Source organism: Mobula birostris, chromosome 11, assembly GCF_030028105.1.
Source record: "Mobula birostris isolate sMobBir1 chromosome 11, sMobBir1.hap1, whole genome shotgun sequence".
Taxonomy (NCBI): Eukaryota; Metazoa; Chordata; class Chondrichthyes; order Myliobatiformes; family Myliobatidae; genus Mobula; species Mobula birostris.
In genome coordinates this window covers 16,947,189-16,973,341 of record NC_092380.1, presented here as the reverse complement: position 1 = coordinate 16,973,341, position 26,153 = coordinate 16,947,189, and the positions used below count along the sequence as shown (strand labels likewise).

General features: G+C 43.3%; 1 protein-coding gene across 2 annotated transcripts in view; it reads left to right on the top strand.

Annotated features, from left to right (window-relative positions):
• Window positions 1-26,153, top strand: part of foxred2 (FAD-dependent oxidoreductase domain containing 2) — a 50,859-nt gene that overhangs the window by 12,028 nt on the left and 12,678 nt on the right. For both annotated transcript variants that reach the window (XR_011887716.1, XM_072271766.1), the window contains exons 2-6: window positions 1,536-2,094; window positions 5,693-5,944; window positions 15,739-16,023; window positions 18,626-18,792; window positions 25,136-25,301. Coding sequence is in view for 1 of the 2 variants with exons in the window: in XM_072271766.1 (XP_072127867.1) it covers window positions 1,562-2,094; window positions 5,693-5,944; window positions 15,739-16,023; window positions 18,626-18,792; window positions 25,136-25,301 (1,403 nt within the window). In the remaining variant the exon portion in view is untranslated. The remainder of the gene's footprint in view (window positions 1-1,535; window positions 2,095-5,692; window positions 5,945-15,738; window positions 16,024-18,625; window positions 18,793-25,135; window positions 25,302-26,153) is intronic.

The window sequence follows — 26,153 nt, the reverse complement described above, 5'->3', positions numbered from 1 at the left end:
TGCCTGACCTGCTGATCTCCTCCGGCATTTTGTGTGTGTTGCTTGGATTTCCAGCATCTGCAGACTTTCTCTTGTTCGTGGTAATGGTGTGGTCGGTTATTCCAGAGTGACCATTCTTTATGAGTGAGTCTAAAGAAGGTGGATCTGAATTGAGGAGATCTCCAGTGTTTGGGAATCAGAGGCTTCCAATGAACTTACAGGCCTGTTGTCTCAAGTAACCAAAACCTGATAATGACCTAGCTTGATTTCTAATACAATTTTGTCACTACAGCAAAAACAAACTAGTGGAGAGACCCTGAGTCAGACAGTATCTGTGGAGGGACAGTCAGTGTTTGGGGCAGAGACCCTTCATATGGATTGGAAAATAGCCAGTATAAAGAAGTAAGAGGAAGAGATGGACCAGGAGCTGGCAAGCAATAGGTGGATGTGGAAGAGAAGGGAAAAGTAGAAATAGGGCAGAAGCTGTGAGGTGCTTAGTGGAGGCAACAAAGGACTGCAGATGGTGGATGCTGATAATGAGGAAGATGGAGCAGGGATCAAGGGAGGTGGGATGGCCGATGGGAACAGCGGAGGGAGGGGAGAATGGGAGAGGGTGGGTGACGAGCAGATAGCACGGGAAGAGGAGGGGAAAGAATCACGGTGGTTGGAGGTGGAAGGGTGCTCAACTTTCAACTGCTGCTGGGCAGTTATCAACAGTGAAAGATGCACCCTAGACTTCCCGAAACTCACTGGTGTTCCAGACCAAGGTATTGTCCAGGCTGAGGCTGTAAACTGCTCAATGGTCGAGGGTGCGTGCTAAGGGTTGTGTTGGAGCTGATTGCAATCACAGCAAGGGACTCTGAGGGGATGGGCTTCAGTTGAGGCCTCTTCCACCATTGCACATTGAGGGGCTGGAATCAGTGTCGGAACATAGAACAGTACAGCACAAGAACAGGCCTTTAGGCCAATTATGTAGTGCAGAATTAATTAAACACCTTACTAAATTAGTCCTTCTACCCACGCAATTTCCATATCCCTCCATTCTCTCCATATTTGTGTACTATCTAAAAGCCATCTGAACACCTCTATCGCAATTGCTTCTGCCATTACCACTGGCAGCCTATTCCTAGCACCCGTGTATGAAAAACCTGCACTGCACATCTCCCCGAATTCACTGGTCTCACCTTAAAAGCATGTCCTCCAGTATTAGATATATCAATCCTGGGAAAAAAATACCAGCTGTCCACCTATGCCTTTCAGCACCCCATAAACCTCCACCAGGTCTCCCCTCAGCTAAAACCACATGGACTATTTTTCAACAGTTGTGTGTCAATGGTTACTAATGAAAACAGCCCCTTCAGCCCATCCACACTAATCCTGTTTGCCCACAGTGTCTTGCCTGTTTAACTTTCTGCTAATGTTGTAATAATAGGGTGAACTAGACTTGTGATGAAAATGTGGACTTTAACTCACGTGATTGTGACTTAGTTGGAAGTGCCCCTGACCAATGGCTGACATTAAATTTCAAGGTGAATGTCTTTCTCTTTCATTTCCAGTTGGACGCTGATGGTGTGGGAGCAGCATGGCAGCATCATGGATAAGATGTACGCTTGGCACACTTGTGGCATCCATTGCCTTTGCCTCCCTGAGTAGAGCTGTACCATCAAACTATCTCCACCTTGACTACTGTGTGATAGGGGCAGGTCCTAGTGGCTTGCAGATTGGTTATTTTCTACATCAGTCCCAAAGGCAGTATCTGATTTTTGAACGTAGTAACATCTCTGGGAGCTTTTATATACGTTATCCTCGCCATCGGAAACTCATCAGTATCAACAAGCGTTACACTGGGAAACAGAACAAAGAGTTTAACCTCCGTCATGACTGGAACTCACTGCTCAGTCATGATGACAATCTACTCTTCAAGCACTACACCAAAGATTTCTTCCCTCATGCTGACACCATGCTCCGATACTTGAATGATTTTACTAAAACACTGAAACTGAAGGTTCAGTACAATACAGAGATAAAGTGGATTGAAGCGGAAAGCGATCCCCAGGCCTGGAATGGGCATTATTTCTTTCTGACAGATCAGAATAACCATCATTACAGGTGCAGGTATGGTAGATCATCGTAACCTTTGTCAGTTTCATATTATGCTGAAGGTAATGGGTGGTTTTGCTTATTCTTAGTCAAGGGTGCATGTAGAAACATTGCTATTTCCTGCCAGAATGGTTGGGTGTTTCTTCAATTAGTCTCAATGGAGATAGCAGTCCATATCTCTTACAGCAGTGTAATCTGTACTCAATAGAGGTTTCTGTAGTTTTTATTCAGGGTTCTATTATCTTCATGGATATTTTTCGTAGGGAGGTTCCTGTAATGAAATGTAAAGAAAGCAAACTTGGAAATAACTAAGTTTTTTTTTGTTGTAATTTAATTTTCTTAGTGTGCTGTTTAACTCAATTCCTGAGTAAATAGACTTTAAAGAAACAAGGAGACCATTTGGACTGTTTACTTGTCAGACTCTAAGAAAGAGCAGTTTTACTGGGTTCCTAAACCAAAGTGTTTGTCCTAAACTCTAGTTCTTTTTCTTCAAATGCCTGTCCAATTCTCTTATAAAATTATTTCAAGGAGAGCATGACAAGTTCCAAAACTTTAATTGAAATTTTGTCCCATTTAATCTTTCGCCAGTGATTTCAAATCCTTGACCTCTGGTTACTGATCCACACAGTCGATGAAATATTTTTTTTCCATTTTTTTTCTTTTTAATAAGTAACTTCATCATTTGAAATCTGCTCACGACATAGCTTAACCTTTCTTTGTTCCGGTGAGAATAATCCAAGTATTTTCAATTCATTTCTCAAGTCATGCATCTCTGGTAATGTCTTTCTAATTTCTTAGGATCTGAGTGTCACAGACAAATTGCCTACTCTTAATTGCTCTTCAGAAGGCGGTGGTGACATGTTACCTTGAACCGCTGCATCCTACTGAAGGTGCTTCATAGTGAGGTTAGGGAGTGAGTTCAGGATTGAAAAGCAAGTGATGAAAGAATGGGAATACATTATCAAAGTCAGGATGGAGCGCAGTTTGGAGAGGAACCTGATTAAGCTGATGTTCCCTTCTACCTCTCGTTTCCATCCTTGGTGCTTGAGATCAGGTTTTGGAAGGTGCTGTTGCAATAATCTAAATGAGTAACTAATGCATGTAGTAGATGGTGCACACAGTACAGCCACTTTGCTGAAGGTCTTGAGAATAAATGCTTGGAGCATTAGGTAGAGTGTCAAACATGTGGGCTCTGCCCTAGATAGTGTTGTGCTTCTTGAGAATCGTTGGTGGTACAGTCTTTCAGGCATTTGGATAATATTCCATTGCACTTTGGACTTGTGCCTGAGAGACAGTGGAAAGGCATTGCAGTTGCAGGGGTGAGACATTGCTTGCTCTTGTAGCCATGTAAATTTATTTTGTAATGTCATTGAATGTCAGGGGTAGGCAGTTAGTTTTGCTCCCGTTGGAGATGGTAGTTGTCTGGCATTTCTTTGGTCCAAATGTAAATTGTCACTTATTAGCCATGTCTGAATATTGGCTTGGGTTTAATGTATACAGGCATGAACTGATAAGTATTTGATAAGTAACAAATGGGTTGGAGCATTATAGAAACATTAGCAAATATCTCCACTTCTGCTCTTATATTGGAAAGAAGGTAATTGATGAAGCACTGGACATTATCCTGAGGAACTTCTACAGTGATGTTCTGAGGCTGGGATGATTGGTCTCCAAGAACTAGAGTCAGCATTGTTTGAGTGAGGTATGACTCCACTGGTGTTTTCTCCTTGTTGCCTGTCGATTTTCAGTTTTGTTTGGGCTTCTTGCTGCTGCCGTGGTCAAATGTCATCTTGGTGTCAAGGTCAGTCACTCTTATCTCACTCCTGGAACTCGCCTCTTTGGTCCATGTTTGGGTCAGGGCTGTGATGAAGGTTGGAGATGGTTTGTCCTTTTAAAACCCAAACGGATCACCGTTGAGCAAATTATTAATGAGTACATGCAGTTTGATATCACAAATGGTGCTACTTTTCATCAACTCGCTGATTGTTTATTGTTCTTTATGTGAACAGGACGCAATTAGACAATTCCCTTCCACGTATAATGTTTTAACTACGCTGGAACAGATTAACAGTACAGCTGGTTTTAGAACTTGTGTCTTCAGTGTGGTGTTATTTGGTCCTAAAGCCTTTCCTCTGTCCGGTTCGCTCAGCTTTTTGTTGACATCACCGTCTGGTCTGGAGTGGGGGTGTGGGGTACTGCACAGGATCAAAGTAAGTTGCAGAAAGTTGTATAATTAGCTCCATCATGGGTACTGGCATCTTGAAGGAGCAGTGCCTCAGGACGGTGGCATCCATCATCAAGGACTCCCACCACCCAGTCATGCCCTCTTCTCATTATTACCATCGGGAAGGAGGTACAGGAGCTTGAAGCTACACACTCAGTGATTCAGGAACAGCTTCTTCTCTGCCATCCGATTTCTATATAGATATTAAACCCATGAGCAATACCTTACTGCTTTTTAAAAATTTATTTCTGTTTTTGCATTACTTATTTTAACTTAACTATTTTACATACATATATATATATATATATATATATAGATATATAGATATACACACACTTAATTATAATTCAGTTTTTTTCTCAATTTATCATGCATTGCATTGTACTGCTGCCACAAAGTTAACAAATTTCACAATGTTTCTGATTGTGAAGTACCACGTCCAAGTTGTATTATAAAGGTCGAATAGACTATTGAACCTTACAAATGACATCTGGGAAACTGCATATCATATCAGTCCATAAAACAGCTATCCAATATCACCCTCTGTTTTCTACAGATTCTTTTCCTGTTACTGCATAAGCATCAATTTCCCTTATAAGTTAAAGAACATAAGTATTAACCAGGACATCAAAGAGGACTTAACTAATCATCTTATAAAATAGTCAGATTTGATCTTTAATTCACCTGAGAGAACAGAGAGTGTTGCACAATTGGAGTGAGACAAGTCTCATTCAAAAGGCACCACCCAGTTGTGCATCTGTTGATTAGTATTGTACTGGAGTGTCAGTTTGGTTATATTCCCATCTTACGGCTTTCTGTTGCAAATAAAAGCTTTACCAGTGATCCATTGCTAGTAAATTGACAGAAGACTGCACTTTTTAGGGTCCCAGTCGTGAATGCTTTGGTAATAGGGATGAGTGAGACTTAATTCCGTAACAGCGAGGACAGAAGAGGAGAGCTTGGATCTGGAGTTTAGAATAGGGGGTTCAAACTGAGCAAAGTTGCACAAGAGAATCTGAAATCTTAGAAAAGCATCAGTGATCAGCTAAGAAGTAATATCTGCTTCAAAGTTGCATGAGATATTACCCCCCCCCATGAGACATCTTTTTAAAATCATTTTGTTTACACCACACTGTTGAACTGAGACCTCATAAAGTTTATGTTGCACTGAACTTCTTCTACTGCTGCCACAGGTCACCGATGTGCTGGTCTTGGGCTTTAAATGCACTGTTGACCTGACAGCATCAGGCGCTTTCCTCCAGGCAGACAAGAGCTATGTGACACGTTAAAGTGTTCTGTCAAATTCTGGGAATTGGCAAGCGCACTCACGTGTCTTCTACTGCTACTAATGCCTTGTTGTTATCTTTCTTGTTCCCCTTCTCCTTCCAGTGTCCTGTTGGTAGCAACCGGATTAGAGGTGCCCCATGAGCCCAATTTTCCAGGCTCTGAATACGCTGAGGGTTATGAGAGTGTTTCCATAGACCCAGCTGACTTCGTTGGGCAATCAGTCCTCATTCTAGGTCGTGGCAATTCGGCATTTGAGACAGCAGACAACATTGCTGGAGTAACTAACTTTATCCACGGATTGAGTCGGTCCCGAATACGGCTCGCCTGGTCTACTCATTATGTTGGAGATCTCCGGTAAGTCAAATAGGGCACTTCATTCAGGGCCTTGCGTGGTGGGGAATGATCCGACTGAACTCTCCTGCAAACGCTTTCAGAATTTCAATGCTTTATGTTTTCATCATTACCATGAAGAACAGTTCATTTGATTGAAGCTAGAACTTTCGCAAAATAACAAATTGTATGAATGTTATTATACGTGTTACATTTAGTAGCCCTACTCTGCCTTCCAGTTTTGGCAACTTGTGCATTCCTGCAACATGGATAAGAAGGCCTTCTGCTGCTTCATTCCCAAGACTTGGGATCTCTTCACTAAACTTTTTTGTAGTGTATTTACTGTATGAAAACTCAGAACTTTGAACATGGTTTTGGCCACTTGTCCTAATATCTGTTGAAGTGGTTTGATGTTGGGTTGTCATTGATACAATTCTTGTGAAGTGCATTGAAATGTTTTACTGTGTTTAAGGTCCTAGGTCGTTGAAAACAAGTGCTGAGAGTGGAGGTGGGAGATGCTCTTCAATAGCATAATTTCTGCTAGACAAGCCTTAAGATTTTGAAAGGGGAGATAGCGAGAAGAAGAAGCTATTTGTGGAAAGTAAGGTTTATGTTAAGGTCACACACAGTGCTGGAGGGACTCAGCAGGCCAAGCAGCGACTGTGGGGAGGATACACAGTAGATGTTTTGGATATTAGAACCAGGCCAATTGGCCTGTCGAGTCTGCTCTGCCATTCCATCACGGCTGGTGGGGAGAGGGGGCATGACTTCAACCCTTCCCCTTCCTCCACACACGGCTTCACCAATCACCTACCAGTTTGTACTTCTTCCCTATCCAACCCCCTATCCTTCTCTTTCTGGCATCTGCCTCTTTCCTTTGCAGTCTTGATGTCGGGTCTCGGCACAAAATGTCGATTGCTTAATCCCCTTCATAGATGCTGCCTGACTTGTTGAGATCTTCTGGTGTTTTGTCTGTGTTGTTCAAGATTTCCTGCGTCTGCAGAATCTATTGTGTAAATGACAATTACTAATAAATCACACTGGGAATTCAAGGAGCAGTTGCAATGCAGCATTCACTACGTCGGAGAACAGTTGATCAGGAAGGCATAGGTGCATGTAAGAGGTAGCCAAATGGCCTATTATAGTGTTGTGTTTTTAATTTGACCCCCCCAAGGCTGTGCGATGCCTCAGTCTTAGGAGGGTGTTTTGTAATTCCATGTAAACTTCCCTACACCCAAACTGCACAGAGGATGAAAGGGATTTGACTGTCATATTGTGCTCAGCTGTGATGATCCTGGTGAGTTCCTGTTCACCTGACTTGGAATATCTGACAGTGAAGTGCCACCTATACTATATCTCACAGGAGGTTACTTTAGCTATCCTGACGTAGTCTACATCCCATCCCAGGCAGACGTGAAGCCTGCAATTGATAGTTCATCTCCTTGGTCAACAGCATTGAAATGGAATACCCTGAAGTCCCCTCTGTTAAAGCTGGTGACTTCATCCAGGCCAATTTCAAGAGTGTGTTGCCAAAATACTACCAACATATATGTTCTCTCCGTTTCTACATGGATTCTCCAGATGATCCAGTTTCCTCCTACATTCCAAAGATGTATGGTTAGGGCTACGATTAGTAAACTGTGGGCATGCTATTTGGTGCTGGAATGTGACAACACTTCAGGCTCCCCTCAGCACATCCTTAATGCTTTGATTTGATGCAAATGATGTGTTCCACTTATTTATTTGTTTGTTTATTTTCTTTTTTTTTCTTTTGATATTATCGTGTATTGCATTGTACTGCTGCTGCTAAGTTAACAAATTTCACGATATATGCCAGTGATGATAAAGATGATTCTGATTCTGATTTCACTGTATGGTTTGAGGTTTTGATCTACATATGACAAATAAAGCTAATCTTTCCTCAACCTCAATGCACTGCAATTTGCCAACCTCCCTGGCAGGTGCTATCTCCTTGGCCCTGCACTCAACTCTGGGGACCTGGGACTCAGTGCTTTCCTTTGCAACTAGATCCTTGACTTCCCCACTGACAGATTACAATCAGTAAGAACAGGCAACAACACCTCTGCCATGTTATCCTCAATACTCGTGCTTCATAAGACAGTGTCCACAACCCTTTACTCCTTATACACTCAATACTGCACGTCAGATTCTGCACTAATTCCATCCACAAATCTGTAGATAACACCACCTTAGTGGGCCAATTCTCAAATAACAATGAGTCAGAGTACAGGAAGGAGATACAGAGCCTAGAAACATGGTGTTTCACCTATCTCACCTGTCACCTGCCAGCTGTACTCCTTCCCTATCCACCTTACCTTCTTGTTGTGTCTTCTGATCCCTTCCTTTTCAGTCCTGATGAATGATCTTGGTCCAAAACATCCATTGTTTATTGCCTTCTGTAGATGCTGCCTGACTTGCTGAGTTCCTCTAGCATTTTGTGCATTAATGTATATGTGCCATCATTTGTCTATCTTGTTCAGTTGTTAAGTCGAGCCCAACTCTTCGTGACCTCATGGACCATAGGGTGCATAGGGCAAGATATGGAAGTAGATCGCCAGGCCTTTCTTCCGTGCTGTTGCCCAGGTTGGGACCCGGCTGGGTTTGAACTCAGGATCATCTGCCTTGTGCTGAATTCAAGTCCACTGCACCACCAGTCTATCTAGTTATCACTATTCCCTCTAAGCTGCATGGTGCACGGTTGAGCAGTAACCGAAATGCTTCCGCGCACGTGGTCTTTGTTGCTGCGCAGCTGGAATTAGCTAATGGCACAGACTGTGATGTTGTGACATTTCAACCACGAAATGAAGTAAAATGGCTGTCAAGCTATTTTGCCTTTACGGATTTAATGGGGAATTATGAAGTTTTGATCCATTGTTGCATGAATGAATAGGCATCCGTTAGTCTCGTGAGACCATGGATTTGCACCTTGGAAAGTTTCCAGGGCACAGGCCTGGGCAAGGTTGTATGGAAGACAGGCAGTTGCCCATGCTGCAAGTCTCCCCTCTCCACACCACCAATGTTGTCCAAGGGAAGGGCACGAGGGCCATCGCAGAGCAATGTGTGGTTAAGTGCCTTGTTCAAGGACACAACACACTGCCTCAGCTGAGGCTCGAACTAGTGACCTTCAGATCACTAGACCGACGCCTTAACCACTTGGCCACGCACCAACATTGTTGCAAAGAGTAAGTTAATAAATGTAATGATCTTATCAGCAACTACTATCTGAAGATTTTGATCAATTCATAATATCAAGTAGCATTAATTGTCCTTAATGATATCTTAGAAGATCTGGCATATCTTTCTAAATTTCTTAAGAAAAGCGGTGTGAATACAATTGAGGCACTGCAGTATGCAAGAGCAAAAATTAACAAGTTTCAGTCACAGTAGCTTGGCAATACTATTTATTAGAGTGACAAACCGAGAAAGATCTGCATGCATCTATAAGTTCTGACACCAGTACTGCGCCTGTTAATGGATTCGTTCAACATGTGTGTAATCACTTGGATAAGAGATTTCCTGGTGATGAGTTAAGAGAATGGCAAGCTTTTGACCCTGTTGCTATTGCAAATGCAACCAATTTTGAATTTGGAAAAGAGAATTGTCATACGACTGACAAAAAATACTCAGTTACTATTATGAACTACGCCAAAAACATTGCCCCAGAAATGTTGCAGCAATACTGTGACTTCAAATTTGTCATTTCTGAGAAATCAAAGACTGGTTCAATTAATATGTTCACTGATATATTGAACTACGTGCTTAGAAACAAAGAATTTGAAAAACTATCAATTCTTGTTGACATCATTGGAAAATTTCAAGCTTGTAAAAGTGGATTCAGTCTTATGAATTCAAACTATTGCACTAGAAGTGGAACATTTGGATGATCTGATGAGGATTGAGATCATATCTTTCATCTGGATGCAAAATTAATTACTTTATTTATTGAGTTACAGCACAGAGTAGGCCCTTCCAGGTCCTCAAACTGCATCACCCAGCAACTAGTAATTTAACCCTAGCCTAATCACAGGACAATTTACAATGACTAATTAACCTACCACCACAGATCTTGGACTGTGGGAGGAAACCAGAGCACCTGGAGGAAACCTACATAGTCAAGGGGAAAACGTACAAACTCCATACAGACAGTGATGGGATTTGAACCCAGGTTGCTGGTACTGTAAAACGTTATGCTAACCACTACACTATCATGCCACCCCCTTAATCCGGACAGTGTTTATAGACAATGGATTTGTAATAAAGACAGATAAGGAAATGTTAACGAAACATGAAAGATTTTCTTTGTTGTTTTGTATTTCATTATATCCTTTAATTAATAGATAAAATCAGAAGCATGTGATTTTTCAATTTTTATCCTAAATAATCATTGTACGCATATTACAAAATAAATGTAAATTGCTGCACAGTTTTCAGGCTGTGTAAAAGTTTCCTGTTCAGAGCAATGATCGGTCTGTGCAGCCAAAAAAAAATAGAGGAAATGTTGGTACTTCTGTATGCAATCAAATAAAGGGTCAAATCAAGTAAACACTAAAAGTTTTACAGAAACAAAAACAACAGGAATTCTGCAGATGCTGGAAATTCAAGTAACATACATCAAAGTTGCTGGTGAACGCAGCAGGCCGGGCAGCATCTGTAGGAAGAGGTGCAGTCGACGTTTCAGGCTGAGACCCTTCGTCAGGACTCATCAGGACGAAGGGTCTCGGCCTGAAACGTCGACTGCACCTCTTCCCACAGATGCTGCCTGGCCTGCTGCGTTCACCAGCAACTTTGATGTGTGTTGCTTAAAAGTTGTACAGATCTTGTTTACTCCAGATTTATTTTAAGTTGCACACTACACTTATTTTTTGATCCTTCCTGCATACTTTTCATTCTCCCCCTTGATTTTCTCTGCTACTGCTCTATATTTCTTTCTAATTCATTAAACTTCCCATCACTTGAACCTACCCCTCCTAGGTATTTTAAAGCCTTTTTACAAGCCTGTTTATGTGATTCGCCAGTACTATCGAGAGCCCGTCCCAGTAGAACAACTCTCCCTTTCCTCAGTACTGGTACCATCTACCCCATGAAGCAGAGCCCATTTCTCCTACCCCAGATTTTGAGCTATGTGCTCGGCTTTTCATTTTTTTCCAAGCTACTCCTAATCCTTTAATAAAACCACCTTTCTGGTTCTACCTATATTGTTGGTGCCTATGTGGACCAGGACTACTGAAGCTTCTCCTTTTTCCACTTCAAGTTCTCTCCCAATTCAGGAGTGATCTTTCTAACTCTGGTACCAGTAACACGCATCAAAGTTGCTGGTGAATGCAGCAGGCCAGGCAGCATTTCTAGGAAGAGGTCCTGACGAAGGGTCTCGGCCTGAAACGTCGACTGTACCTCTTCCTGGAGATGCTGCCTGGCCTGCTGTGTTCACCAGCAACTTTGATGTGTGTTGCTTGAATTTCCAACATCTGCAGGATTCCTGTTGTTTGTTGTCTGGTACCAGTACTCTGTCTTTGCTGCCAAGAACAGTGCCTGTTAACTTACCGATGCTATCCATTATAACTACTACATGTGTTTTGGCTTCCTCCTTCCTCCCACTTCAAGGGACATGTCTGCCTTGGACATGGACTTCTCTGCGTTCCTCATCCAAACAGGGAGCAAGAACCTTGTAACTCTTGGATAAAAGGAAGGACTAAGATGCCTCCAGGACTACTCTCTGAATCCTTCTGGCTGTCTCTTATGCAGTCAAGTCATCACGTCCCTGAACAAACTTGTAATTAATCTAAGGGATATAACTGCCTCTGGAACACAGTGTGCACATATGATCTAAGAGATGAAAATGCTTTTTAGGGGAGGCCAGATGACATTGGAATCTCATTTGGATGTTATCTGTAAAAAAATGGAAGCCTTAAGCTTCCTGAGAGTTTGAATCCCATCTATCTGACTGAGCACCAACTCACATTCCTGCTGAATTTATGCCAGTTAGACAGTTTCAGTGGGGAGTGAACAGCTTTGAGTGTGGGAAGTAAGTTTCAAGAAATTCAGACTTTTCTTACTTAATTTAAAAGACTTTCATTGTTATCTTGCATGCAAAAATGATCTCATTGTTTAAAATGGGAAGGAGAGAATAGAACCTTAGTCAGAGGAGGAGAGGGTGGGGAAGGGATATGTCTGATAAGGTAAACAATGGATTGCCATAGTTCAATAACGAGATTATCTGGTCAGCGAGGGGTATAGCTAGGGTGACATGCAGATTTCGTTACCCTGAGTTTGGGTGAGACTAGACTAGGTTTAGAGTGAAAGGTGAAATATTGAAGGGGGACTTGAGGGAGAACTCCTTCGCTCAGAGGGCCGTGCAATTGTGGAAGGAACTGCCAGTGGAAGAGGTGGATGCGGGTCCAATTGCAACATTTAGGAGAAATTTGGATAGCTACATGGATGGAGGGCTGTAGTCTGGGTGCAGGTGAATAGGACTTGGCATAAAAACAGGCTGGCATTGACTAGATGGGCTGAGGGGCCTGTTTCTATGCTGTAGTGCTCTATGAGTGAGTGGGAGCAGTTAGAGACTGAGAACATAGACAAAAGAATGTAAGTGTTGTGGAATGTAGAGCATGGACATCTCTACCACTCCCAAAGTAAAAAAGGAGGGTTGAGTTTAAAAAAACTATCAAATGACTGCTACAGATGGAGAAATCAAGTTATCTGTGACAGTGGAATTCAATATCAAGTCCAGAAGGCTGCAATGTTTTCAAAGTTCAATGTAAATTTATTATCAAAGTGCATATATAACCCTGAAATTCACCATGTACAACCTTGAAATTCATTTTCTTGTGGGTATACTCAATAAATCTATAGATGGATGAGGTTTGCATTGGGCCTCATTGAAACAGTACTAGAGGCCAGGGTGGAGTATTAAAGTGACAGGCAACAGGAAGCTCGGAGATGCTTCTGTAGACTGAATGCTAGTGCTCCACAAGACACTCATCCAATCGATATTTGGTTTCTTTGATGTAGAGGAGGCCGCATTGTGAACATTAACTCGTCTCTCTTCCCTTAGATGCGGCTTGGCCAGCTTGAACATTTGCAGCGATTTTTGGATTTTATTTTAGACACAGCATCAGCATTTTTCTTGAAATTACACTTAGTTATTTCATGTGTTTACTGATGTTTAAGCGTTTTAATATGTGATTAACTTTAAATAGATAGATAGATATACTTTATTGATCCCGAGGGAGATTGGGTTTCGTTATAGCCGCACCAACCAAGAATAGAGCATAAATATAGCAATACAAAAACCACAAACAATCAAACAACAAAATGCAAACTACGCCAGATTGAAAATAAGTCCAGGACCAGTCTTTTGGCTCAGGGTGTCTGACCCTCCATGGGAGGAGCCGCAAGTTCGATGGCCACAGGCAGGAACGACCTCCAGTGTTGTATCTCGGTGGAATATGGCCGAAGTCCAACAGTAAAAAGTTCAATATCCGGTCCACAAACACGTTCCTTGATCGTAATATGACCTGGATTGCACCAGCTGTTGTTAACCAGAACAGTAAGCACCCAACTCCCTTACGCTTACCGCTCTCAGTGCATTTCCGGACAGCCCGAACGGTCTGGAAGCCGTCCATGGAGAAGTTTTGATCGGGTATGTCCTCATGCAGCCCCGTTCCAGTGAAACACATAACACTGCCCTCCCGAAATGTTCTCTGACGCCTGGCTAGCGCCGTGAACTCATCCATTTTATTACCCACCGAACTCCTCTTCTCCATAAGTCTCTGTTGTCTCGACCCGGTCCTCTTTCCTCGACTTTATGATCCCCCTCTACATCCTCTGGGTGTTTTCCTCCAGATTTCAGCAGGGGTGTCCGCCGCTCTGCACACTAAACCGGCCAGCATAAGCGCAAGCAGCTGGTCCCTGGAATACACGATGCGACCATGCTTCTGTCCCGCTAATGAGACGTGTCGGAATGTAATTATTTCCAGCGCTAAAAACCTAAATAAAACTCTCTCTACCAGCATGTTAGAAAGGGTGCAGCTTCGACGTGTTACCGTGAGAAAAAAAATACAAAAATAACATAAGTTAAAAAGTAAGAATACTGATCGGAACAGCTGTAACAGGCTGCATGCACGTCTGGTGCATGCGCACTTAATATTATGATTTGTGTTAATAACCTTTGAATACTTCTGTCAAAAATGTTCAACAGTGACATTTTTGGAAGGTAATTCTGTAAGTATGGTTTAAACTGCAATCAACATATCTCTGGAAGTAGGGCTTGCATTGCCAATCAGTACTGGGTTTGGGATACAAATTGCTGCTGTGGTTCAACACGATTCAGGGAGTGAGAAGGTAGGATGGTTTGCTGAACTCTGAGACATTCAGAGCAGACTGAACTGTATCACTGACGAAGGGTTTCGGCCGGAAACGTCGACTGCACCTCCTCCTACAGATGCTGCTTGGCCTGCTGCGTTCACCAGCAACTTTGATGTGTGTTGCTTGAACTGTATCGCTTGCTGGGTCTAGCCACAAGGCAACGTACAGTGAAACGGCCTGCTCATATTATAGCAACACATATCAAAGTTGCTGGTGAACGCAGCAGGCCAGGCAGCATCTCTAGGAAGAGGTACAGTTGACGTTTCTGGCCGAGACCCTTCATATTATATCCTTCATATCTCTCACTGCTCATATTATATGTGGATTTAAAAATAGTTTGACCTCAGTGACGTAACGTTTGTTCAGCTCTCAGGCATTTTCCCCAGGTTGGGCAACCTTTGATACGGATTCTAACACCCTGATCAAAATTGGAAGAGCACAACAGCAAGCCAGCTTCTGTTGCATGGATAGAACTGACTTGGCCTTGCTCGCAGGAATCACAGAAACAGTCCTTCTACCTCTAATGTCCTTCCCAACCATCAAGTACCTTTTTGTATTGATTCCATTTACCAGCTCTGGTCTATAGCCTTCTATGCCTTGGTGATTCAAGTACAGTACTTGTGAAAATGCTTAAATGTTGTGAGAGTGCCTGCCTCCACCACCTTCTTGGGCAGAGCGTTCCCCGCTAAACTTAAACTTATACCCTCTGGTCTAAAAGATCCCTGCCAGGGAGAAAAGTATCTACCTTATTCAGGCCACTCATAATCTTATGTACTTCTATCAATACTCTTGTCAATTTCCTCTGATCTATGGAGAACAAATGCTTAACATTTAGCCTAATAGACTAATCCCTTCTCTGAAAAATTTCCATCCCATGCAATCTCTCAGTGAATCTGCTCTGAGTAGGGTAGAAACCAGACTGTACAAAATATCACTGTCCATTTGAGTTCCTCAGGCTGATGCATGTAAAATTGTGTTGGTTAGTCAGCTGTTAAATGGTGGTAGGTGAAAGAACCCTAATGCTTTCACTACCTAACAGCTACTTAGAATGGAGTCACCTCTTTCTCCCTTACTAGGAGAGAGAGAGCCTGCAGCATGTCGAACTATCAGGTGAACAACGAAGGCTTTGGGGTAACTGCAAGTCTGTGTCTTTGCTATTACTTTGCTCATGCCTGAGTGCTGGTAGCAGGTGCACTTTATTTTTGCCGGTGGGGGGAAGGGGGATTGTTGCTCGCTGCCGCTTACGCGCGGGAGGGAGGGGAGCTGGCGGGGGGGATCTTTGGGGTTCTAACATTCAACTCTCATCCATTCTTTGGGGCACTCTGTTTTCGTAGATGGTCGTGAAGAAAAAGCATTTCAGGATGTATATTGTATACCTTTCTCTGACATTAAATGTACCTTTCAACCTTTATAATTCTTGTGCTCTTCAGGGCAGTGAACAATGCTCTATTGGACACCTATCAACTGAAGTCGCTGGATGGCTTGCTGGAGGGAGACCTGGAAAATATTATGATAATCCAAGACAAAAAGGGAAAGTTCCACTTACAGCGAAGACGTGACTTTGTCCAGAAAAACACCTCGCAAGATATACCCTCCGACAGCAGTGAGCCATGCCTCCTGACTGAAGAATGGGCAGATAACCTGGCAGTGCGTCTGCCTTATGATCGTGTTATCCGCTGCTTGGGTTGGAAGTTCAACTTCTCCATTTTCAACAAGTAAGTGAATAGTCAGAGAACCATTCACTGGTGTCAAGTAGCAGCTACAGAAGATTCCCTCTCACTATTACCTATTATTTATGCAGTGCTCTGGTGCACTATTCCATTCATGAAATTCCGTGTCTCCTTTCCCACACTTGTATCCAACAGGATTGTCTCAATTTATTTCAAAGTTGTCCTGGTCCACACAGTAAAGCAGTTCTGTGTACCACATTTTCAGGAGGATTTATTGGCCTTGGAGGAAGCATAGTTTTGATCTAGCAAAAGTTACCTTCTGAAACTGCACTAACTAGAGCAGGGGTTCCCAGCCTTTGTTATGCCATGGACCAATACCATTAAGCAAGAGGTCTGTAGAGCCCAGGTTGGGAACCCCTGAACTAGAGGTACATTCTGTGTGATTCAGACATCTGAGGTTTGATTTGACTGAAGCTGTCAACATTTTCGGGGAGTAAGATAGATATTTCTCTTGGTTGGAAAGTCAAGGAGAAGCATTGGACCAAGCCATTTTGGAAATTAAGTTATGAAATAAGCCACAAAGGATCATAGAATTTTAGGAGTAATTTACTCAAATGACTGTGTCAGATGTTAATTCAAACTCTGACATTCTAGTTAATCAAGTGTACGCTGGAAAGTGGAGCAAAAACAGGTGCATGGAGTTTGGTCACAGATCTGCCATGATCTCACTGAAATATACCCAGTAGCCACGGGAGTTTGATACCAAGTCCTTCAGCTACACACAGACTTGCTTTTATCATTTTTTGTCAGTATGATGTCTCATTCCCCATTGAAGAACCTTTAGGGCCTTTTACTTACATTTGTTCAGGTTCTTCTCTCCTTGTTCTGTTCCTTTTTTTCATGTTTTTCTGAAACAGTTCTTCTGAAGAAACATTTGAAAAGCAAACAACAGCAGGTACTGGAAATCTGAATCAGAAACAGAAACTACTAGAAAGCATTTGCAGAGAGAGAAATGGACTTGGTTTTAGGCCAGTGATATTTCTTCGGAACTTGGAAAGTTAGAAAGTGTATTTCTACTGTATTTCAATCTGCAGATTGAAGCTTTGCATGATAGAGTGAAGAACAAAGATACCGAATGACATGGACGTTCATAGTGCCTGCTGAGAGAGGGCGGTGAAAGCTTGTTAATCGTAGCTGATTTGTCTAAAGGTGTTATCAGAAGGAAATGAAAGAAGACAAAGAGAGGAAATGGAAGGGATGCTGGGCCTGAGAGATACAGTACTGTGCAAAGTCTTAGGCACACATATTTAGCTGGGGTCCCTAAGACCTTTGCACAATACTGTAGTAATTTTATGCATTGCACTGTGCTGCTGCCTGAAAAAAAATCATGACATCTGTGAGTGATGATAAACCTGATTCTGATTTGGGTCTCTATTGCAGACTGAGAGTGGGAAGGGGGCAGGGAGAGGGGAATCATGGTTGGGAAAAGGGGAAGGGAGAGTGGAGGGGAGTGAAAAGCACTAGAGAGACATCTTGTAATAATCAATAAATCAGTTGTTTGGAATCAAATGACCTTGCCTGGCATCTTGGGGCTGGGTGTGTCTGTACCCACACTACCCCTGCCACTTCTGCTCTGCCATTTGTCCCACAGCCTTCCCGCGGTGCTCCAGCCTCACATCCTTTGCTCCGGCTAGATTTACAAACTTGCTCTCCGCTCCATATTGACAAATACAGTACTGCAGTGGTCCCCAGCCTCCGGGCCGCGGAGCATGCAGGGGTGCAGCGGTAACCAGAACGCACCCAGCACATCTTTAAGAAAAAAGCCGAAATAAACAAGCTAATTAATTAGGTGCCGCCCAGGTCAGAGGCGATTGCCGAGAAGATTGCTGCCCGGTATCAGTCCGCGGCTTGGAGGTTGGGGACCACTGCAGTACTGTACAAAACACTGAAGTTGCTGCAAATCTGAAATAAAAGAGAGTGCTGGAAATGCCCTATAGGTCGGGCAATGTCTGTAGAAGGAGATAATTTTGAGTTGCAGGTAGATGACAAACTGGAAAGACTACTTGTCTGAAATTTATTGTTAAATGCTGACAGTTGTAAAGTGATGAGTTAAAGGTTGAAGTGACGATCGTTGAACTTGCACTGAGCTGTTGTGATATAGTGCAAGAGGTCAGAATGAGAATGAATGTAGAATTAAAGGTCTCAGTGACAGGGACCAAGGGATACCTAGCTTGACTACTATGAAGATAGAAGGGACCTGAAATTCATTAAGTCATAGAGAGGTACAGCATAGATACAGACCCTTGGTCCCACCAAGTCGATGCAAACCATCAATCATCCATACGCTGTAATCATGTGTTAATTAATTTTTTTATTCTCCCCGCATTTTCATCAACTACCCCCAGATTCCACCACTCGCAGTCTTGGGCCAATTAATCTATTAACCGGCACGTGTCTGGGATGTGGGAGGGAAATGGAGCACCATGAACTCCATACAGCTTGGAGCACCATGGACTCCATACAGCTAGCACCTGAGGCAGAAATAAACTTGTTTGTGGCAATGAGAGGCAGTGGCTTTATTTACTTCACCACCCTAAATTGTTGAAGCATTCATTTTGCTTTCCCAATGCTGTTGTCTTCCCAACAGTCTTACGAAGCTTCAGAGGGGTCAAGGTCGCATGAATAAGTATCCACTGATCAAAGCCTCTTACGAAGCAGTAAATCTTCCAGGAATGTACGTTATAGGGACAGCCAGTCATTCCATTGATTTTAGGAAGGCAGCTGGCGGCTTCATCCATGGGTTCCGCTACACAGGTATGTATCAGAACCAAATGCAGTTTGTTCGTTATGTGATGTGTTGAATGACATAGGCAGTCATGGTCTTTGACCATGATTGTTCCTGGCAAATTTCTCTACAGAATTGGTTTGCTATTGCCTTCTTCTGGCTGGTGAGTTTACATGAATGATAACCCCAGCCATTATCAATACTCTTCAGAGATCGTCTGCCTGGCGTCAGTGTCACATAACCAGACTTGTAATGTGCAAAGCTACTCATACAACCATCCATCACCTGCTCCCATAGCTTCATGTGATCCCGATCGGGGGCTAAGCAGGTGCTACACCTTACCCAAGGGTGACCTGCAGGCTAGCAGAGAGAACGAGCGCCTTACACCTCCTTTGGTAGAGACGTACCTCCACCCTGCCACCCTCAGTTGCAGTACCTGAACTGAAAACACACATTAAGTTTGCAGCATAGATACAGAAATTCCACCTTACAAGTCTGTATCTGTGCTTCCACTTCTCATCACCATCATCCATTCAGCACATCACTCTATTCCTTTCTGTCCCTCCTGCTTGTCTAACCGTCCGCCTCTCCCCCCTCACCCCGGAAACATGTTTGTGCACTCTCTGCTTCGGCTATGGTGTGGCAATGAGTTACAAATTCTCTCACACATTCTGGGTAAAGATATTTCTTCTGAATTCCCTGTTGAAGTTATTAATTTCCTAGTTTAGGTAACTCCATATGTTTAGGATGGTGGTGAATATTGGAGGCTTGGGTAGAGGTGTTTGATGTTGCGGTGTTTGCCGAGCTTGGCAGATGTTTCATTACGAGTCAGGACTGATGAAGAGTCTCGGCCCGAAACGTTAACTATTTACTGTTTTCCATCGATGCTGCCTGGCCTGCTGCATTCCTCCAGATTAAAGGGGCCTATTCTGGTTGGCTGCCGGCGCCTAGTGGTGTTCCGCAGGGGTCAGTGTTGAGACCGGTTCTTTTCATGTTATATGTTAATGATTTGGATGACTAAATTGATAGCTTTGTGGCCAAATTTGCAGCTACAAAGATAAGTACATGGGGCCGGTAGTGTTGAGAAGCAGGGAGTCTGCAAAAGGGCTTAGATTGGGAGAATGGGCAAAGAAGTGGCTGATGGAATATGGTGTAGGGAAGTGTATGGTCATGTACTTTGGTAGAAGGAAAAAAGGTGTAGACTATTTTCTAAATGGGGAGAAAATTCAAAAATCCGAGGTGCAAAGGAACTTTGGAGTCCTCATGCAGGATTCCCTTAAAGTTAACTTGCAGGTTGAGTCAGTGGTGAGGAAGGCAAATACATCTCATATTCCTTCTGGGTAGCCTCCAACCTGGTGACATGAGTATCAATTTCTCTACCTTCCAGCAATTACTTCCCTCTTATCTCTATTTTCCATTCCCCACTCCGGTTACCCTCACCTGTCCATCACTTCCCTCTGGCTCCTTTTCTTTCATGGTCCACTGCCCTTTCCTATAAGATCCCTTCTTCAGCCATTAGATCTCCCATCCATCTGCTCCTAACTTCTTGCATTATCTCTACTCCCCCAACCACCAATCTTCCCCCTCACCTGCTCTCACCTATCACCTGCCAGCTTGTACACCTGCCCCTCCCCCCACTTTATTCTGGCGTCTGTCCCCTTCCTTTTCAGTCCTGGTGAATCTCAGCCCAAACATCAACTCCTCATTTCCCTCCATAGATGCTGCCTGACTTGCCAGTCCAGCCAGCATTTTGTATGTGTTGCTCGAGATTTCCAGCAACTGCAGAATCTCTTGTATTTAAGGAATGAAAATACCCAACAGGTCAGGCAACATCTGTGGAAAGAGAAACAAAGTTAACATTTGAGGTTAATGCTGAGCATTTCTAGCATTTTGGATTTACAGCATCTGCAGTTTACCATTTTCAACATGAGTAATAACAAGATTTAGGGTAGACTGCCCATAACTTCCATGGGTCCTTTTCTGATTCTAATATTAAAGGTTCTACTGAGCCTGTCCGTAAGACTGGTGTTCGTGCAGTGATCTCCTAACTGTAGTAAAGCTTGGTGCAAGTCCAAGATACTTTTCTAATGAAGGTCAATAGTATGTGGAGACATAACTCACTAACTTACAATCCTGCTTGATATAAATCATCTATGTTTGTGTTGTGTTGTAACACCCACTGCACTCAAAAAAAACTTAATCTGATCTAGCTGTGAGATTTTTTCAGGTTGGCTGGAGGGTTTTCTGTTGAATAGCATTGAACCTGTGGGTTAACTCTTCTGCTGAAGTGTATTAATGCTGCAATTCCTCCTGCAGTTATTACAGCTGTTCTTACTTCAGAAACTGTCCTGTTGATCATGAAATGAACCTGAAGTTGACGGGCTGCGGTCTGGGCCAATCTGCCACCTTGCACGCTTGGTATATTCGGCTCCTTTGAAGCTCTGCTAGTCCTAACATGATGCAAGCTAATCCTAACTTGCATTGTGTTCTGTTCACTCAGTGCTCTTCCATGTTTGGTAACCTACTGTTAAGATTTTGAATGACTTATGTGCAGCAGCTCAGCCAAAGAAATGGTAGGGAGGCAGAAACATGGCAAGAGAACTAGGGGCTAGCTAGACTGACCCAACCAGACCATCAGTACCATCACTTTTCCTGGCCAGTGTCCACTCACTAGATAATAAAATGGAATCACTGAGAATGAACACACAGAAAGAGATGAGAAACTTCTGCATTCTAGTTTTCACTGAAACATGGCTAAACAAGAACATGCCTGACTCATTGTTTTGACGGGATGTGATGACTCTGTTCTCCTCAGACAGGGAGTCCCTGTTGGCCAAATCAAAAGGAGGTGGAAATCTGAGTGCACATTAACAAAGTACACTAATTCGTCTGTACTTAGTCACTGGTCTGGGGAAATTGAGTATCTTAAAATTAAGTTCCAGCTACATACCTGCTCAGGGAGTTTATTGTTATGTTCATCACTGTTGTCTCCATTCCCCTGAGTGTGAATGCCAAGGTCCCACAGGGAGAGCTTTACAGTATCATCAGCTCTCTATAAAACAAACATTTGGATAGTCTCTTCATAATAGCAGGAGACTCCAATCATGTTAACCTGCAGGACATTTTACCCAAATTCCACCAACACATCACCATGTCCACTAGGGGAGCAAACAGACTTGATAAGGTTCATACAAACAGACGCAGTACTTATAAAGCCATTCCACACCTTCATCTTGGCCTCTCTGACCACATCTCCACAATGTTAATTCAGCATACCAACTACTGCTGAAATTGGAGAAACCAGTCAAGAGGACCATCACTGCATGCCCTAAAGAGCCACTCTTTGTACTCCAGGACTGTTTTGAACAGACCAACTAGCAAATGTTCAAGGAAGCTCCGACAAATGGAGAAGTTTCAGACCTCAAGGACTATGCCTCATCTGTCGTCGACTACAGTAAATGTGTAGACAATGTTGGTACCTCACAAGTGATCATCTCTTGGCCCAACCAAAAGTACTGGCTGAACACAGAGATGCACACCCTACTAAATTGTCCCGCATACCTTAGTGAACAAACTCCTATTCCTCGTTCTAAAGACACCATTGTGCAAATTGGTGTTGGACTTCCTAACGAATACACCTCGGATAGTCAGGATCCACAACTGCTCCTCCCTCCCCAACATCCTCAACAAGGCCCCCCCCCCAACCTCCAGAGCTGTGGCTGAGCCCATTGTTGTACACTCTGCCCACCCGTGACTGCAGGGCCAAACACCAGAGCAATCACAGCGCCAAGTTTGCTGATGACACGACAGTGCTGGGGCTCATCGCCAACAATTAGGTGGTCTACAGAGAGGAGATGACAGACGTCTGGTGCCAGGCAAATAGCCTCTTCCTTCATGTCAAAAGACAAATGAGATGTTTTCAACTCATACCACTCACACCTCCCTTTACATCAGCGGCACAGCAGTGGAGACAGCAAGCAGTTCCAAACTGCTGGGAGTGCAAATCACACACAACCTCGCATGGTCCCAGAACACAACCTATACAGTCAGGAAAGCTCACCAATGCCTCTACTTTCTGCAGAGTCTGAAAAGAGCTGGACTTTGCACATCCATAGTCACTTCATTCTACGAGTGCACGGTGGAGAGCTTCCTGACAAGCTGCAGTACTGCTTGGTACAGAAGCTGCACTGCAGCAGATGGAAAGACTCTGCAGCAGGTAGTTAAAACTGCCCAACGCACCACCAGCACCAGCCCACCCGAAGTCAAGGGCATATGGACAGAAAGGTGCCAGAAGAGGGCCAGGAAGATCATGAACGACCCCACCCAACCTGCTCATGGACTGTTTGTCCCACTCCCATCAGGGAGGAGGCTACGTAGCATCCATACCAGGACCACCAGACTCAAAAACAGTTACTTTCTCCAGCAGTAAGGCTGATCAATACCTCCACCCACTAACTCCTCCACTACTTTTACTATTTTCTGTCAGTCGGCTTACATGCAGCATAACATCACTTTATGGACGTCCGATCAATCTATGTATGTATGTATTTATATTTATTGTTTTTTATCTTTTGTGTGTTGCGTCAGATTCGGAGCAACAATCTCGTTCTCCTTTACACTTGTGTACAGGAAATGACTTTCGAGCAACTCCCATCAGGTGGATTTGGTTTCACTTTATAAGGAGATGACCTGTAACATTGAGTAAACGAAGTGGAAAAGTGACTCATAATAATCAAATGGCCTACTGGTCTGAAACAGACAGGAAAGATGAGGACAATTTATCTTCTCCACTAATAGCTTTTTGACATCTTGGCCAAGGTCTGATGTTACATCAGATCAGTGAGAAACATAAAACAAAGAATACTTCCCTGTCCAGCGGAGACAAGACCTTGGGCTGATTACATATACCCTTTAAAGTAAGAGTCACGTGTATAAGCTGTCCTGGATGACGTATCTATTCCTTGACTTTTGGTTACGCTGCATTGGATATGAGTGCTGAGAACCAGAATTCTCCAAGGTCTTTCAGTTCATGCCAGGCTGCTCAAGCAATTAGTTATCTTCCTAGGCCGAGGAGACCATGGAGTAATTTGGTACCAGTTTTCTCCGGAGGGTGACAGATTGGGCTTGGGAAGGGTAGTTCTGTTAATGGGCAGCAAAGCAATTTGCAATTGCTCTATAATTCTGCTCTAGTTAGAGGATATGACCTGCTTTGCAGCTTCTTCAGTTTCTTTGAAACAAGAGCTGGAACTGGATCAGCAAATTTGCAGATGACACTAAGACTGGGGGTATAGCAGATGGCAAGGAAAGCTATCATGGCTTGCAGTGGATCACCACGAGCTGGAAAAATGGGCTGAAAAATGGCAGATGGAATTTAATGCAGACAAGTGCGAAGTGTTGCGCTTTGGTAGGACCAGTGAAGATAGGTCTTACTGAGGGGTGTGGTAGAACAAAGGGATCTGGGGATACAGGGCCATAATTAATTAAAAATGGTGTCACAGGTAGATAGGGTCATAAAAAAATGCTTTTGGCACATTGGCTTTCATAAATCAAAGCTTTGAGTATAGGAGGTGGGATGTTATGTTGAAGTTGTATAAGACATTAAGAGTATTGTGTGCAGTTTTGGTCTCCTATGTGCAGGAAAGATGTAAATAAGGTCAAAAGAGTGCAGAAAAAATTAACAAGGATGTTGCTGGGTCTGGAGGACCTGAGTTATAAGGAAAGGTTGAATAGGTTAGAACTTTATTCCTTGGAACATAGAAGATTGAGAGAAGTATACTAAATTATGGGGGGTATAGATAGGGTAAATGCAAGCAGGCTTTTTCCACTGATATTGGGTGGGACTGCAACCGGAAGTCGTGGGTTAAGGGTGAGAGGTGAAAAGTTTAAGGGGAATGTAAAGGGAAACTTCACTCTGAGGATCGTGAACATGTGGAACAAGCTGCCAGCACAAGTGGTGTTTGCAAGCTTAATTTCAGGAAGTTTGGATAAGTACATGGGTGGAGGGCTATGGTTCCGGTGCAGGTAACGGTAGTAGGCTGTTTAAGTGGTTTGGCATGTACTAGATGGACAGAAGGGCCTGGTTCTGTTCTGTAGTTTTCTATGATTCTGCGACTCCATAACTTGTGAAAGTTGGTCAATAATTGCAAGTTCTTACATTACGACATCGGATACTCTGGCACATGCAGCGTGATCCATGACTGAGTTTGAATGGATGCCCTCACCAAATCAAAGTCAGATTTGTCATAGCTGCCAATATCATTCTCTTCAACATTTAAAAAAATATTTTGAACATGCCTGATCACGCATGAAGCTTGGCTGCCACTTGTGGGTTATGCTTGTAAAAAACTTGTGCTTTTTGGTCGCTTCCACCAGCTCGTGTAGTCCACCGTCTGATGGAGTATCGATACCACGGTGTCAACTGGCCATCTACTGTCCAGCCCATCACCCAGCTGACTAATGCCATCATCAGGCGCATCAATGAGGCCTCTGGTACTTACCAAATGTTCAGTGTCCTTGCTGACATTGTGCTGCTGCAAAAGTGAGTAAACTGCCACTTTAATGTCACTAATTAGAAGGGTTCAGTATTAGTGACCTCTCATCCTCATTGTTGAATAAAAGCTCCCATCTCTATAGTTAAGATCACATCGTCCAGTGTACATAAGAACGTAATAACATAAGGAACAGGAGTAGACCATCTGGCCCATTGAGCCTGCATTCAATAAGATCATGGCTGATCTGACCATGGACTCATCTCCAACTACCTGCCTTTTCCTCATACCTTTAATTCCCCTGCTGTGCAAAAATCTATCCAACCTTTTCTTAAATATATTTACTGAGGTAGCCTCCACTGCTTCATTGGGCAGAGAATTCCACAGATTCACCTCTTCTCTTCTCTCTTTGGTTGTCCACCGAAATCTGATGATGACGTCCATTCCTTTAACGGTGAGATCTTTGATGACTATACAGTCCTATCCTGGACCCACAAGCTCTATTGCAGGTGGGACATGTATATGTAGTGGTGGCAACCATGGCTGCATTTCTCCTGGCTGTCTTCTGCTGTCTCCTGGTTGCTCTTTCCATCTCCAGAATACGAACCCCGTCCCTACACACCTGTCGCCACGTGGTGCGGTCAGCAGCAACCTCCTCCAGATTCACCACTTTTTGGGAAAAGCAGTTCCTTCTCATCTCCGTCCTAAGCTTCCTCCCCTGAATATTGAGACCATGTCCCCAGTTCTAGTCTTACCTACCAGTGGAAACAACTTTCCTGCCTCTATCTTATCTATCCCTTTCATAATTTTATATGTGTACATATGGGTGATGATGCGATACAGTTGTGTTTCTTATAGACAAATCTAACCCCAAATCTCAGTGTTCTGTCTACCCCATGAAT